The sequence below is a fragment of the Chlorocebus sabaeus genome, chromosome 1 (genome assembly GCF_047675955.1).
Source record: "Chlorocebus sabaeus isolate Y175 chromosome 1, mChlSab1.0.hap1, whole genome shotgun sequence".
Classification (NCBI taxonomy): Eukaryota; Metazoa; Chordata; class Mammalia; order Primates; family Cercopithecidae; genus Chlorocebus; species Chlorocebus sabaeus.
In genome coordinates this window covers 99,593,844-99,609,542 of record NC_132904.1, presented here as the reverse complement: position 1 = coordinate 99,609,542, position 15,699 = coordinate 99,593,844, and the positions used below count along the sequence as shown (strand labels likewise).

Below are 15,699 nucleotides of genomic sequence, written 5' to 3'. Positions count from 1 at the left end.
TTTATAATTAGTACTCTTCATCTTTTTATTAAAATAAATACCTTCAATTCCAACTGGCGAACCCAAACTATATTGTTGACAACTTCTGAAAGATTTTTGCCAGAAAGTGGTCCAGATGCATCACCAGGAATTCCTCGGCACCGAGTCTCAAAGTCTGATCGAAAATCTATAAAATTTAAATCAAATAAATGATTACAAAGAATTAGCAAAAATTTCCTAAATAACTTCCATGTACCAAGCACTATGTCAAATGCTATAGATAGAAAAATAATGAGTTGGTCCTTACCCCCAAGGACTGCACCACGTATCAAATGAAACAGAGAAAGATAATAACTTGTTAAAGCAAAAAAACTGTCATTTATAACAGAATAAGTAAATTAATCTTCCACATGAAAATGTCAGAAAAATGTATCTTTAATCCTAAATGGTATGCAACAAAGAAAAAAGTAATATACAAAATTATTCTCTCAAGCAAACACTATAATCTTATAAACTTTTACCTTTAATTGAGTCCACAAGTCTTGCCAGTAAAGTTTCTCTTTCTAATATCAATTCTTTGCTTATAGTTGGACGCTTTACCAACTCTTTATATTTCAAGAATGCTTGAAGAAGCTAATATAAAATAAAATAAGTATATGTTCATCCTAACAGATCAACTCAGTAAATATATATATATATATCCTAAATAGCTTAAGAGAAATATTAAAAGTGAAATATCTCAATGTTTTACCTGCTGTGGACTGTCTTGAATTTCTGAAATATAACTTTTCAATTTTCCTGCTATTTTTTGTTCCGCAGGTGCAATAATCTTTTCATATTGAGACACTGCAGCTTTCCACAAGGGCTACACACATTAACAACATTGTTAGACTTTAGTATTTTTTAAATCTGTCTTTAAAAAGAACAACATAGTCAGGAAACTATATAGACATAAACAAATATATATACAACCTCAGTATATGGATTATATTGCACAGGATTTAGGCCAGTAAAAGGTTCAAATACTCGAGTGAGGCATATGATTTTCTCTTCACTGGCAGGTAAAAAATAGAGAAGCTTCTCATGAATTGTTCTAACAGCCAAGACCTAAAACGAAGTATTAAAAAAACAGAATTTATTTAAATCAAACAATTTGCATAAATAGGTCTAAAATCTAGATATATTGGGCAAGAATTTCTCTAAATTAGGTTCACTAAAAAAAATAAATAAAATAAAACTGAAACTCTAATCCAGAGAACTGACAGGTGACAACAACAAAGTGATGCTCAAAAACATAACTGTTTCATCACACTAACATTAATAAGTGTGCTCAAATCTCGTGAATATATATAAGACCTAAATATTTTAAACTATGTTTAAAGTTTAACACAGTTTAAAAAACTGTTTAAACTATATTTACAGCTCATTTAAGTAAATTTTTAGAGCCTACCCTTAATATAGTAATAACCTCTGATTTTCATTATTCTGCATTAAATTGCACTTCTAATAATGAAATGACATGTTAACAGCCCTATTTTTTATTATTTACAAACAGCTGGGAAACACATACTGTATTTTGAGCTAAAAATTTCCACCAACAATCAAAAGGTAATCAAAAAGGTTAAGTGAAAACAATTCCTTCTATTTGAGTTGTAAATCTCAGTATAAACTCATGATTTATTTTTCTCTTGCTAAAAATTTACCTATTAGCAGTTTTGTCTACTGAGAATGCCTAACAGCATTGATAACTAAGTAACAGCACTTCCCCTACAGATTGTTGTTAAATATCCCCAAAAAAGAATCAGGCTCTTGAAAAAAACTACTAATTCCAGGTATGAGATATAAAATGTACAACATGGGCTGGACTGGAACACTTTTGGGGGCTTGAAAGCTATCAAAGAAATACTGAAGTTGGCCAGGTGCGGTGGCTCACGCCTGTAATCACAGCACTTTGAGAGGCCGAGGTGGGCGGATGACCTGAGGTCAGGAGTTCAAGACCAGCCTGGCCGACATGGTGAAACTCCATCTCTACTAAAAATACAAAAATTAGCCAGGTGTGGTGGCATGCACCTGTAGTCCCAGCTACTCAGGAGGCTGAGACAGGAGAACTGCTTGATCCTGGGAGGCAGAGATTGCAGTGAGCCAAGATCACCTCACTGTACTCTAACCTGGGCAACATAGCAAGACTCCATCTCAAAAAAAATGGAAAGAAAGAAACACTGAAGTCATGTCAAAATGGCATAAGAGGCAACTTGAAGGGGCACTCTCTGCCCAAAAACTGAACAATTTGAGTATAATAATAATAATAAGCAGAATGGACTGAAACACATAAAATAAAAAAATTCATGGGTTCATAATGACATTATCGAAAAACATTTCATTGGTTACCAATGGAACTTACTATGACACTAATCTACTTAATGTTCATTGCTCTAAAAAGTGATCAAAAGAAATAAGCAATTATCTATACTGCCATTTCTATGCAAACTATATTTCAAAGTAACTAAAAAGTTGAAGAAAAAATTCTTCTTATAGAAAAGTCATGACTAATAAAAGCAGAAAGAACACCAGAATTAGAAAATCACCATTTTGTAACTCTTCATGATTAATGACTGCTAAAAGCATTTTTTAAAAGTTGGAAAGCATTATAATGAATTCATCAGACTGATCATACCTGAACCCTCACAGATCAAACTTCATGTCACTAAATATGGGAAAACCTGATACCACATATGTCCTGATATAGCAAGGTGAGAAATGCTATATGGCATAAAAGGGGGGAAACTTTTAAATTAAAAATGTCTCAGGAGACCTATCAACCAAATACAATGGGTGCACCTTGTTTGCAACCTCATTCAAGTAAACCAACTATTTACAAATTTCTGAGAAAATCAGGATAAATACATGCTGGCTAGATATAAAAACATACCAAGAAATTATTGTCATTTTGTTGGCTGTGATAATGGCATTATGGTTATGTTTTAAGGGTGGAAGTATATAATATCTCTGCTTTAAAAAATTCCAGTAAAAAAAAAGGTTAGGGGAAAGGCAGGGAAAAACAAAGATGAGACAAGAACTGAATAATGTCAATGACTATTAAAATTGAATGGTGGATACCTGGACAGTCATTATACTGTTTCACTTTTTAATACGTTTCAAATATTTCATCTTTAAAAAGTTTTTTTCTTTTTTTTAAAAAAAGTCTCCAATAAAGAACTATAGTTCTTCTAAGCAAGGCAGGAATGGTCAGTTTTGCAATCTTTAAGTAATCTCATTTTGCCTGTCCCTGTAAGCTAAATATATGTTCTTTACTGAAACACATAACTTGTGTAAATTAAGTAATTGTTTCAAGTATTTCCACTGAACACCACTTAAAAAGTTGTCCCAACTTAAAAACAATTGCAATAGCCAAAAGATGCCCTGAAAGCTTCCATACATGGTCAAGTGGGCTGATTATCTTTTTACAATAAAGAACAAAATATAAGCTCACAACTATCAAGTTGACCAGTCTCACACCAAATAAAAAGAAAGGATGTGGAAATTGGCCCCAACAAGAACTTTAATTCCTATTCTCTCACAAAACTAATTTCCAGCAGATGTATAGGGCTTATTGATTATAAAATACATGTACAAACAAGTGCAGACATACTTTACATTTAAAGACAAAGATCTAGATAATCAAAGTGATACCTCTTCAAGGCGTTTGCCAAGTTTGTCAAGTGTTTCTGGAAAATATTTTTCATTTTTCCATGGATGAGGAACATAGCGCTGCCACACCTGACCTGTTAGATGATTACAGACTATCACCCACTGTTCACAAATTGAAATGCCAGCTTTCAGACTTTCTTTCACAAGATAATAAGGATCTTCCCATAGGTTCAAAGTTCCCAACTTTTTCTGAACAAACCTTCCAAATGAACCACCTAATAAAACAGAAAGCAAAGAGTTTAATGGAAATAAATGTATTTTTACAGAATAATTATAAAATACATGCTTATGACAATATTTTAAAAATATACAAATTAACAAACTAAGGATCTATGAAATATCACACGCACACCCTTAGACTACCACTCTCAGTCACAAATATTTTTAAGATCATACACACATATTGCTTTGCATTTTTGCATCTTTCAATTTTCAATATACCATTACACCTTTTAAGTATAGAAATATATATACAATTTCCTCAAGGCTGCAGAGCCTACTGTATGGATACTGCATTTTGTAAATAATCCTTAATTGCTATTTACTTCTGCTTACCACAAACAATGCTGCAATAAATATATTTGTACATATAACTTTATGTACTTATCTGGTATTTCCTTATGAAAATAATGGCAAGGGTATTTTCGAGGTCAAAATATTTAATATTAACAAATAAGCCTATATACTTTATTTTTCAGTTTATTTCAAAGTAGCCTAAATATATGCATAGATACTAAAAATCTATATAAATTTGGTTATATTAATGGTTCAAAGAATTTGACACATGATTTATACTACCCAACGATATACAAATATCTATTTAAATAATTCTACATTATTTGCTTTAAGACTTACTCTCAATTATAGTATTACATAAAGGAGCATTTTAAGTAAGGACTTAAATGACAAAAAGAAAACAAAATAAGACAGGTTTTCGAAATTCCAAAAGTTCGTTTTTTTACTAGTACCTATGATGTCTAAGAGATGCAACATTCGTGACTCAGGATAATGATCATGTTCTGTTTGTCTCCACACATCATCTACAACATCCTGAGTAGTCTCCACCAAGTCGACAACTTCTAGTAAGGATAGACTGTCCAAGTTATAAAACTCCTAGAACAAAAATGCACTAATTTTTAAACATAATTATATTTGTACCTTGGGTAATATAATCAAAATGTTCCCAGGCCTTTTCAACTGCCACAAGTCTAACATTTGCCATATTATTTTCTCCTCCTTTTTCTAACAGCTGATAACTACTTCTATATGCAAATACCCTATAATTTCCCCCCAAACATAAATGTCATGAAAAGACAAAATATAAAAATTGTAAAAAGTCTACTCATTCATGTACATAATTGGCCTAATTTTCTTTAAATTTTGATTTTTTAAAAGTTACCCAATAAAAGTGATCTCAACTCCACATATGCACTACCCACTGTAGTTCACATGTCTTTATTCATTCATTATTAATTCACAATATTATGTTTAATCACACAACCACAGTCAAGATTTATCATGCTATTTTCATCACTGTTACCCAAAAAAGCTTAAAACCATTTAAAACACTCTATTAAAATATTATTGAAATAACAGTGGAAAGGAGTAGAAAATCAATATATATTTGTTTTGAAAAGAATAGACTTTTTATGTTCATACTTAAAATGGTTACTCAATTTCAATGTAGACACATAAAGGAATAATGAATTAAATAAGCATAAAACTAAGATTTTTTATATTTCAGATGACTTCAAAATGCTAATTTGAACAAAGTGAACACCCATTCAAAAGAACATGTTACCTGTACATGGATAAACCTGTTATATTTGTTTTTCACTGTGTACCTGCAGAAAAGTAATTTTGGGGTTTTTTTGCTTTTTGGGTTTTTTTTGAGATGGAGTCTCACACTGTCGTCCAGGCTGGAGTGCAATGGCACAGTCTCCGCTCACTGCAACCTCTACCTCCCAGGTTCAGGCGATTATCCTGCCTCAGCCTCCCGAGTAGCTGGGATTACAGGCGCTCACCACCACTCCCGACTAATTTTTGTATTTTTAGTAGAGACAGGATTTCACTGTGTTGGCCAGGCTGGTCTCGAACTCCTGACCTCAAGTGATCCGCCCACCTCAGCTTCCCAAAGTGCTGGGATTACAGGTGGAAGCCACCATGCCCAGGCGTAATTTCGTTATTGAGAAAAAGATTTTATAGAGATTAGAATTTAACTAAGTTTTGGATTTCTCAATTCATTTTACATATACAACTTAAACTTTTATACATATAATCTATTTTGTTCACAATCATCAAGTAGATTTTAAAACAGAGGAGAGGCTGTAAAAATTGAATCCTGAAGTACTTTTATAAGAAGCCCAATATATAACCATGTATGAATCACATACTCTTGCAATTGTTTCAAATAATTCTTTAAAATAATTGGCTCTTTCTTTACTAATCTGTTTATTTCCACGGTGAGCTTGTTCTATCCAAAACTGGAATTCATCACTTGGTGTAAGGATACCTGTAAAAGTCAAGAGGGGAAAAAAATGTGGTATAGAATATCAGAGAAAAAAAAATGAATACAAAACAGCACAGCAGCAAAATATTTGAGTCATCTAACACATCTGCTCCTAGCTGAGGTCAAACAGGTGACACTTCCTTATTGTTTCCTATTTCATACTATAAACAAGTGTCCTTCCTGCAGTCTACTTAGTGCCACATTTTTCAGATCTGTGTTCTTTCTGTTAGTGATTCAGTTTAAAATGGCCCCCAAAAAAAGTGCTACATTGCTGTCTAGTGTTCCAAATCACAAGAAGGTTGTAATGTGCCTTACAGAAAAAATACATGTTAATTAAGCTTCATTCAGGCATGAGTTACAGTGCTGTTAGCCATGAAGTCAATGTTAATGAATCAACAATATATATGAATTAAAGTGTCTTTAAACAGAAAAAAAAATAAATAAATAAGGTTATGTATTGATCAGTTGATGAGATGTTGTGACCAGGGGCTCAAAGGAATCTCACCCTGTACTGCTCCTAGGAACAAAGGTTCAATATTCACTAACTCAGTGTTTACAGTGACTTTATAGAACATAACTACTGCCTTGGCAATTTGGGAGGCCTAGTAGTGAGGATCCCTTGAGGTCAGCAGTTTGACACCAGCCTGGGCAACAGACCAAGACCCCATCTCTACAAGAACTAAAATAAATTAGCCAGTGGATAGTGGTATGCACGTGTAATTCTAGCTACTCTGAAGGCTCAAGCTAGATTTCACATTATTAACAATTATATTTTCCTCTTCTCCACATCCACATAAATCTACTCATTTTTTTAAACCAATGCTTAGAGAAATTCCAAAAGTATTTGAAGAAATCTATAAAGAAATATGTTCATTTACTAATGTACTAATGAGACAATCATTTTGTACTTTCTTTTATTAAGCTATGGTGATATACCTCGTGTGTCATCTTCCTTAAATTTCAGTTTTGTTAAGTTAGTGTCTGATCTTCGTAGAACTATACCCAACCCAGCTTCTAGTTCACTCAAAAGATTCTGAAGTTTGGGATCAAAATTTCTGCTCCATTCCTGATCCTAAATAAAAACAGACAAGAGCAACCAAGATTGATCAAAATTTTGCTAATCAAATTGGCTTCCCAAAACACTGTCCAAAAAACCATTTTTCTTAAAGCCTGCCACTACCTCCACTTCATAAGAAGAATAAAAAGTCCTCTCAACAGTTAAAACTATGAAAAGCATCTAATGTAGAAATGTTAAGAGTTGATGTGGATTGCATTTTATACCTTTCTCCAATTTCTCTATTTTTTACCACAACTTACATTAAAATTTAAGTTTAAAAAAAGTTAAGAAATTTTAATTAAAATTGAAACACTAATAACATTAACAGTAAAAATAGATATTGATGTTTATATGAAAACATTTCTCCAAATACCTCAGTTAAAAAAAAATGACAGCTACTTTTCTCACCTTTAACAACATTGGTGCGAATACTTGCCGTACTGCTTGGTAAAGAGAACTAATAGGTGACTCTAACATAGATGAAACAAGAATGTTATCATGTAGATTCTCATCAGTAATTACTTCAGGTCGCAGCTTGAAAAACACCAGCACTTTATCTTTGGTGTCACCAAACTCAATCTAAAGTGACAAATGATTTTTAATGTTATTGTCATAAAATTTAATATTTGAAAAAAATGTATACAAAGTTGTATCACTATAATTATGCCTCTTGGAAAAAAATAGTTACTTTAAAAATAAATACATTAAAACCAATTTATCTCTTCTCTCCTTAAGAATACTTCAGTTTAAAAACGTATTCTCACTTACGTTCGATCATAAATTATTTATAAACATAAAACAATATATACATTATTGACAGCTAACTATTCCATTCCAGTCAGATTCCATTCCAGCAAGATTCCATTCCAGCCAGATTCCATTCCAGCCAGAATCAGTAATAGTACAGAAGAAAGCTGTATGCTCCAGGTACACAATGAATAGTGTACTTCTCTAGTAACCCAGAAAGTCTATAACAAAATGTTAATTACCCCCTTACCTAGAAAAAGCATTTTAAAAGGTGCTTTTAAAAGTATATAGGCACTCAAAACTACCAAAATGAATTTAAGTTGTCTATCTCCTAAAATTAACTTTATCTTAACTGAAAATTTTTCCTTAAAGAGTTAAGAGCATAAAACTTTTTTGTTAAATTGTCATATAGCTAGATTATTTTAAATCAGAACCAGATGAACTCAATTGGAATTCATTACAGCAACCTTGTTTAAAATAGGTCAGTTCACAGTAATTAGTTCATTAGCTGAGAAGTATACTAGTCAAAGGAAGTTTTTGCATTTTACACACATTTTCAGTTTTTCTCATTTCTTTTTTCAAGAAAAGAAGTCTACGAATTAAAAAGCTTTCAAACAAGGTCACTGCTGTGTATGAAGAACAGCTATGGGTCTCACGCCACTTTTTTCTATCCAAAAAATTACATTTTTGACTGCTGGAAAGGAGCTGAAACTTTCTGTTACTGCTCAAACTCTTATAATATTTCATGACACACGGAAAGTATATGAAAATCCACGTCAGTGTCCATAATGTTTTGTTAGAACATAGCCATTCCCATTCAATTACATGTATTATTATATAGTTGATTACATATCTGCTTCCACACTCAAAGGCCAAGTTGTAGCTGCAATGGAGCCCTTGTTGCCTGCAATATTATCTGACCCATTACAGAAAAAGTTTGCGAACCTCTGTCCTAAAGCATAAACCAGATCACAGCTCTCTCTTGCTTAAGATTACCAATAACTCCCTATTTCAATTTAAATGATATACAAGGTCCTAAATGATCAGCCTATGCCTTATTCTCCCTTCTCATCTACCACAATGTTCCTTCATACCATAAACTTCAGCCACCACTCTGGATTTTTTTATCTTGCCCCTTGAAACTAAGTTAAAACCCAGCTCAGGGCCTTGGTACTTACAGTTTCTTTAGCTTAGAACACCCTTCCCCCAGATTATCTCTGCCTGCAACTCATCATTCAAATCTCACTTCAAAGATAACTAATTCAGAGAGGTATTATCTCCCACCCTATATATATCTGTAGTTCCCCACCCCACCCCATCACTACTATAACATTATTTTTAATCTTAACGGCACTTATCAATACCCAAAATGATGTTACATATATCTGTAGCATGTGTTTAGCCTACCTTTGTCCATTCCGATGTTACTCCTTTAAGATACGGACTCTGTGTTCATAGTTTTGTCCCCCGTACTAGTAGGTGGTCAATAAATATTTGCTGACTTATTAACTTATTGAACCCTGCTAACTATCAGACATCTAAAGTACAACTGAAGACATAACAAAATGTTTTCAAATATGACCAAACACCTGTAGCGATGTGTACAACTAAAAATAACAGATACATCGTTGGGCTTTACTAGTAATAACTTTAACTTAAAAAAAACAAAAAGTTCTAACTTCAACTTTCAAATACCCAAGCTAAGATACACTTTCACAAATCCAAACCCCTTTCCATCTTTCCTACTGCATTCTATCTGAACTTTCAGTGGCATTTATAACAGTGTGTCCTGATTTTATCATTTGCTGAGTATATGTCATCCTAAGCCACCAGAGTGAGTCTGGGAAAGGCAGAAAGCAGGGGGCTCTACCCTGAATTACACTACCTATTGGAGCAAAAGAAAAGTTAACATTTAGGTTGTAACTTCTGTCCCTTACTTTCCTCAGCCATAAAATAAGAATAAGAATAGTTCCTATCTTACAGTGTTATGGATATTAAATGAACGAATACATATAAAGTACTTAGAACAGTGCTTGACAGAGTCTAAAGTGAAAATAAATGTTAGCTATGATTATCCATCCTTTTTATATCTTTGTAAACTCATCCAGCCTAGCAAAGTGCCTTGCATGTATTGAGTTCAAAGTAAATGTTTATTAAATACAATCGAATTAAACCTAAGAATAAAGATAGTGAATGGGCTGAATGATTCAATCATCGTATAAAAATGCCCTGAAGCCAGGCGCGGTGGCGCACACCTGTAATCCCAGCACTTTGGGAGGCCAAGGTGGGTGGATCACCTGAGGTCAGGAGTTCAAGACCAGCCTGACCTACATGGTGAAACCCAGTTTCTACTAAATACAAAAAATTAGCCGGGTGTGCTGGTGCATGCCCTGTAATCCCAGCTACTTGGGAGGCTGAGGCAGGAGAATCGCTTGAACCCGGGAGGCAAAGGTTGCAGGGAGCCGAGATTGCACCATTGCACTCCAGTCTGGGCAATAAGAGTGAAACTCCATCTTAAAAAAAAAAAAAAAAAGGCACCGAATGCTTTTGCTGAGTGTCGAAAACTCTGCTAGACCTAGGGATAAGGGTGAACTCAAGAGGAAGAGGTTGAAAATATGTCTTTGTTTTATTAACTTAAACGTATTTACTGAGTCCCCTTTACTGTGCCAGGCAATTTTCTCCCGTGTTTTTCTTTTAGGTTTATATATATAAGCCCTGATTGCAAATGCAACCCATTTTTTAAGCAATCCTGCCAGTGGAGGGGGCAGTGTAATTAATAAATCAGTATATCATATGTTGTACACCAATAAAGAATTCAAACTTTATTTTGAAATATATCATTTCGCAAAAATTTAAATTCCTAACTAATCTTTCCCTTGGGCAATGTTAAAAGCAGAGCCTGATCCAAAAAAGATAGACTAGAATTTGCCTCAAAAAAAACCTCAAAAGGGGGAGAGAGATAAAATAAAAATAACTAAGTAAATGTTTTCCTTTTAGTTATAACGTATCTGTAGTCTTTCTTAAAAAGTAGAATATAGGCCGGGCGCGGTGGCTCCTGCTTGTAATCCCAGCACTTTGGGAGGCCGAGGAGGGCGGATCACTTAAGGTCAGGAGATGGAGACCAGCTTGGCCAACGTGGTGAAACCCCCGTCTCTACTGAAAACACAAAAATTAGCCAGGCATGGTGGCGCGCGCCTGCTACTTGGGAGGCTGAGGCACAAGTATCGCTTGAACCCAGGAGGCGGAGGATGCAGAGAGCAGAGATCGCGCCACTACACTCCAGCCTAAGCGACAGAGTAAGACTCCGTATAAAAATTTACAATAAAATACAATCTAATTGCTTCTATTCAGATGTGTGGAAGGGAAACCTGCTTTGGTCAGGTAGGATGCAAAGCTTGGAAACTATATGCTTAAGCACGAGGCCAAAGCAGCTAAGCCAATAATGCAGGAGAAGTGGAGACAGCCTTGCGTTCCTGAAAAGGATCCGGTTGGTAAAGCTAGAGTGTGACCCGACATCCCTCTGGCTGGGCCTGGGGACTTGAAGAGCGGTCAGGGGTCAGGCAGGAGTGCAAGGAACCGTACCGTGTTGGAAAAGGAGATTCCGGCGTCGGATCGCTGCACCCTGAGGAGCATCTGGTTACCGTCATCCAAGAAGTTGTTGATTTCAAGACAGTTGCACAACAGTGGCTGATCCCAGAGTTCAGACATCAGCCCGAAGTAATTCTGGGTAGTAGTGAAGATGAAGAGCTTCCGAACGTCCGCAGTCCCGTTCGCCATGATTGGAAGGGGTGGAGGGAAGTTGGCGGTAGGGGAAAGGAAGAAGAAACCAGTCCGGAGGGAAGTGAAGGGAAGAGAGGAGCTTGGCTCAAATCCCTAGCCCCACCGCGGGACCGCAGAGCTTCGCTGTTGCCAGGGGTAGTCGCTATGGCGACGGAGCGCTGCGGCGGCGTCGCTGGCGGCGCGCGGTGGACGTTGCCTTCCCGGGGCACGCGCACGCAAAGCTCGCAGAGGCGATCGACCCCCTCGGAGCTCCTCAGCGGCTCCCTGCGGTCATCTATTGTAAGGGGTTCGGACAAGTTTGTGTTGGCTGTCAAACGTGTCTTTTATTCTTCTTACTGATTTCTTATCACGCATAATCAGAAGAGAGACATCTAGCCTTCAAGTACAGCAGGGTGATCTACATTTAGGAGAGCTGGGTTCCAGTACTCCCTTTCCACGTGCACCTGGTAGCAAATCACTCTGTCAGCGTCAAGGTACACATCTGTAAGAGGGGTAAATACTTTCTCACAACCAGGAGTGTAGTGCGGATTGTAAGAGATTACTATTTAAAAATCGCTTTTTAGAGAGGCTTATAAAGAATATGAATTCAATACAATGTTAATTTACTTTCTCAATTGCCCTGTGTTCCTTTCTGTGCTGCTGCATTTCCCAACGTTGTTTTTTCTCCTATTATTAATTTTAGAAAAATTTAACCAGCGATTTTTTTATTGCAATCATTACCCGAACACAACTATATTTGTAAAATAGCTAAAATGTACAATGATACTTTTTAGCTTATTTTATAACATAACAACCGCAACTAAATTCTGTGAAAATACGGGTATGAAAACAGTCTTTGTCATTTTCTACCACATGGCATAAATAAAAACTATTAAATTGCTGGTCATTCATCTGAACATTCGTCAAACACTCTCAATTCAGTAATTCTCTTCTAAAAATATTTACTACATGCTATTATGTTGGTGCAAACGTAATTGCGGTTTTTTGGCAAGAACTGTAATTACTTTTGCACCAGTCTAACACAATTTGCCAAGTACCGAACTAAGCCCTGGGGACACAGTTCCTGCCCGCAGGAAGTGTTTGCTATAGTCATTCATCACCTCAGCACTGGTTTGGCCTAAGATCCTAGGGTACATAAACATATACAGATTTTTTGTTTGCACTTAATAATCATAACCTCCCCTTAAAACTATATTGTTTGAGAATTAGAAGGAGAGTCCTTTCATCTGCTGAGCAACTTAAGATTTTGGAGTGGGAACTTAAAAAAGCTGAACTGCTCTAAATTATAAAAGGAAATGAATGTAAATTCTCATGAAATATCCAAACGGTGGGAGATGGGAGTCTGGCCACTGGATGGGAAAAATCCAAACAGTGATATGGTATGCTGACCACTGGGTGGGGAAAAAAAAATCCTAACAGGAACCCAAGATGACTGTGTAGCTAATAAAAAGATTTTGAAAGCCAAAGTGACCACTATGGTTACAGAGTTTCTTGCTCTGCAATGGGCATTATCACTCTTACCAAGGTCTTCAGGAAAGTCTCCATTACCCACAAGCACTCAGTCTGGTGAGTTGTTTCGGTGGAAATGTATGAAATGGCTGAATCAAGCTTCCATAACAATATGGTGAATAAAAAGGCAACATATGTAAGAAGAAGAGTCTAGAAAGCAGATGAAATCATGAGTATGTCATCCTCCCAAGAATTTTTAGAACTCTTGAGGAAACTTCAGGCTTCCACAAACTATGAAATTCAAGTTTAACAACGATCTCAAACACGGAAGCTCCCGTTGACATGTAAACCCCATGAAAAAGAGGTTTTGTGTTTCCTTTTCACTACTATGTACAAAAAATGAAGAATAGAGTGGGAAGAAAAGACAGATACGGACTTTATTTATTGTATCAAGCATACAATAAAGAAGAAAGAACCTCACAGATTAAATAACTTACACAAAAACACAGAGATGGTAAGTGGTAGAGCCAAGATTCACACCAAAATCCAATTCTGAGCCAATCTCTATATACCATATCACAGTGATAGCCAGATATCCACCAAAATCTATTTTTCCTTTCCATGGCTACCATCCAGGTGTGTCCATGTGACTAATTCTCACCAATAAAATGTGAGAAGAAGTAATGTGTGTGTCTTCAGGGCAAAGTTTTAAAAAAGTGAGAGTACCTTTACCTTTTGCCAGCTGGATGCAGATAACAACAAAGCAACAGGGATGGCAAAACTTTCAAAGAGTGGGACCCTAGGACCCTGAATCACAGTGTGGAATAATGTCTGCAGTTGTTAAATAAGCAAGAAATAACCTTGTTGTGTTTGAGGCATTATACATTAAACTGTGTGAGGCTATTTTTATGGCAATTTAGGCTACTCTAACCAAAAGAGTAATTGATATCCATATTGTAGTAATGATTTATTTATTTTTAATGTGGGGCATTGTTTTAGCAGTTGGCTGGCAGGTGGCATAAAAACAGGAAGGGAAGACCCAAAACTTTCTGAGCCAGCGTTTCCTAATTTTGTCCTATATGCCATTTCCCAAGCTTTTTGGTGACCTTTTTATACTTTATACTTTAACAAAATTATTTTTATACTTAAAATATTACTGACAGGCACAGTGGCTCATGCCTGTAATCCCAGCACTTTGGGAAGCTGAGGCAGGCAGATCACGAGGTCTAGAGTTCGAGACCAGCATGGCCAATATGGTGAAACCCCGTCTCTACTAAAAATATAAAAATTAGCTGGGCACAGTGGTGCATGCCTATAATTCCAGCTATGCGGGAGGCTGAGGCAGAAGAATAGCTTGAACCCGGGAAACAGAAGTTGCAGTGAGCCTAGATCGCGCCACTGCACTCCTGGAGTTGGACTCTGTCTCAAAAAACAAAAAAAAAAGTTACTGAAGACTCCAAAAGGATTTTGTTTCTGTAGGTTATTTCTATCAACATTTACTGTAACCAAAATTAAAACAGAAATTTTTTAAATATGTATTTACTTATCTATTTTAAAATAATCATAGGACCATTCTTGTTAAAATAAATAACAAATTTTTATGAAAATAATTATATTTCTAAAAGGTGAAAAAAATCAACGAGAAGAATGGCATTGTTTTATATTTTTGTTAAGTCCCTTTCCTGCCTGCCTTAGCAGAATACAACTGGATCCTCTATATGCTTCTGCATTCCATCTCTTGCAATACATTGTTTGGATTGAAGTATATAAAGAATATCCAGCCTCACACAGATAGGTAGTTTAAAAATTGAGAAGCTAAAAAATGAAGAATATTTTAAGAGATACTTGTGAATATTCTTTTATAGTAAACTAACACTCCACAAGTAGTAGTTTCTTAAAGAATAGTTAAAATTTAGAATTTGGGACCAGATCAATGAATATTTCATACTCAGTTACATTAAAATCCACTGGTTTTCTAGCAATTTGAATGTATCTTTTACTGTCACATAATTTCATAACATCATACATTGGTCATTTAGAAAATATTGGTTCACTAGGCTATGAAGATCTTCCAAATATTGATACATTTCCTTATACAATATTTTTAAAAATCACATTTATTAATACACCACTGATCTCATAAGAAAAAGTCTTTTTAGAGACAGGGTCTTTCTCTGTCACCCAAGCTGGAGTGCAGTGGCTTGATCATACGTCGCTGTAGTCTCAAACTCCTGTACTCAAGTGATCCTCCTACCTCAGCCTCCTAAAGTGCTGGGATTACAGGAATGAGCCACCTCGCCTGGCCAAGAAAAAGTCTTCATGTATGGAGAGGTCGTCAAACTTACAGTAGAGAATTTAAGTTATCCAAGAATCTAATTTTTGCAGGAATGCTTGAATTTTATCATTGGCCAGTTAGGTCAAATAAGGTCAGTTGTTTCCCTGGAAGTGATAAGCTCATTTCATTCATTTT

The 15,699-nt window shown here is 35.5% G+C and overlaps 1 protein-coding gene across 3 annotated transcripts in view; it reads right to left on the bottom strand.

Moving 5' to 3' along the window:
• The window catches only part of DYNC2H1 (dynein cytoplasmic 2 heavy chain 1), a 370,568-nt gene extending 358,568 nt beyond the window's left edge, over positions 1-12,000 (bottom strand). For 2 of the 3 annotated variants that reach the window (XM_073020665.1, XM_073020669.1), the window contains exons 1-10: positions 11,583-12,000; positions 7,662-7,832; positions 7,133-7,268; positions 6,081-6,199; positions 4,656-4,800; positions 3,670-3,902; positions 952-1,086; positions 731-844; positions 501-612; positions 42-166 (exon numbers count right to left, since the gene is read on the bottom strand). In XM_073020665.1, the coding sequence (XP_072876766.1) occupies positions 42-166; positions 501-612; positions 731-844; positions 952-1,086; positions 3,670-3,902; positions 4,656-4,800; positions 6,081-6,199; positions 7,133-7,268; positions 7,662-7,832; positions 11,583-11,777 (1,485 nt within the window). In that variant the 5' untranslated portion in view covers positions 11,778-12,000. The remainder of the gene's footprint in view (positions 1-41; positions 167-500; positions 613-730; positions 845-951; positions 1,087-3,669; positions 3,903-4,655; positions 4,801-6,080; positions 6,200-7,132; positions 7,269-7,661; positions 7,833-11,582) is intronic. The other variant, XM_008020676.3, reaches the window with a different exon arrangement.
• Positions 12,001-15,699: the final 3,699 nt, after the last annotated feature.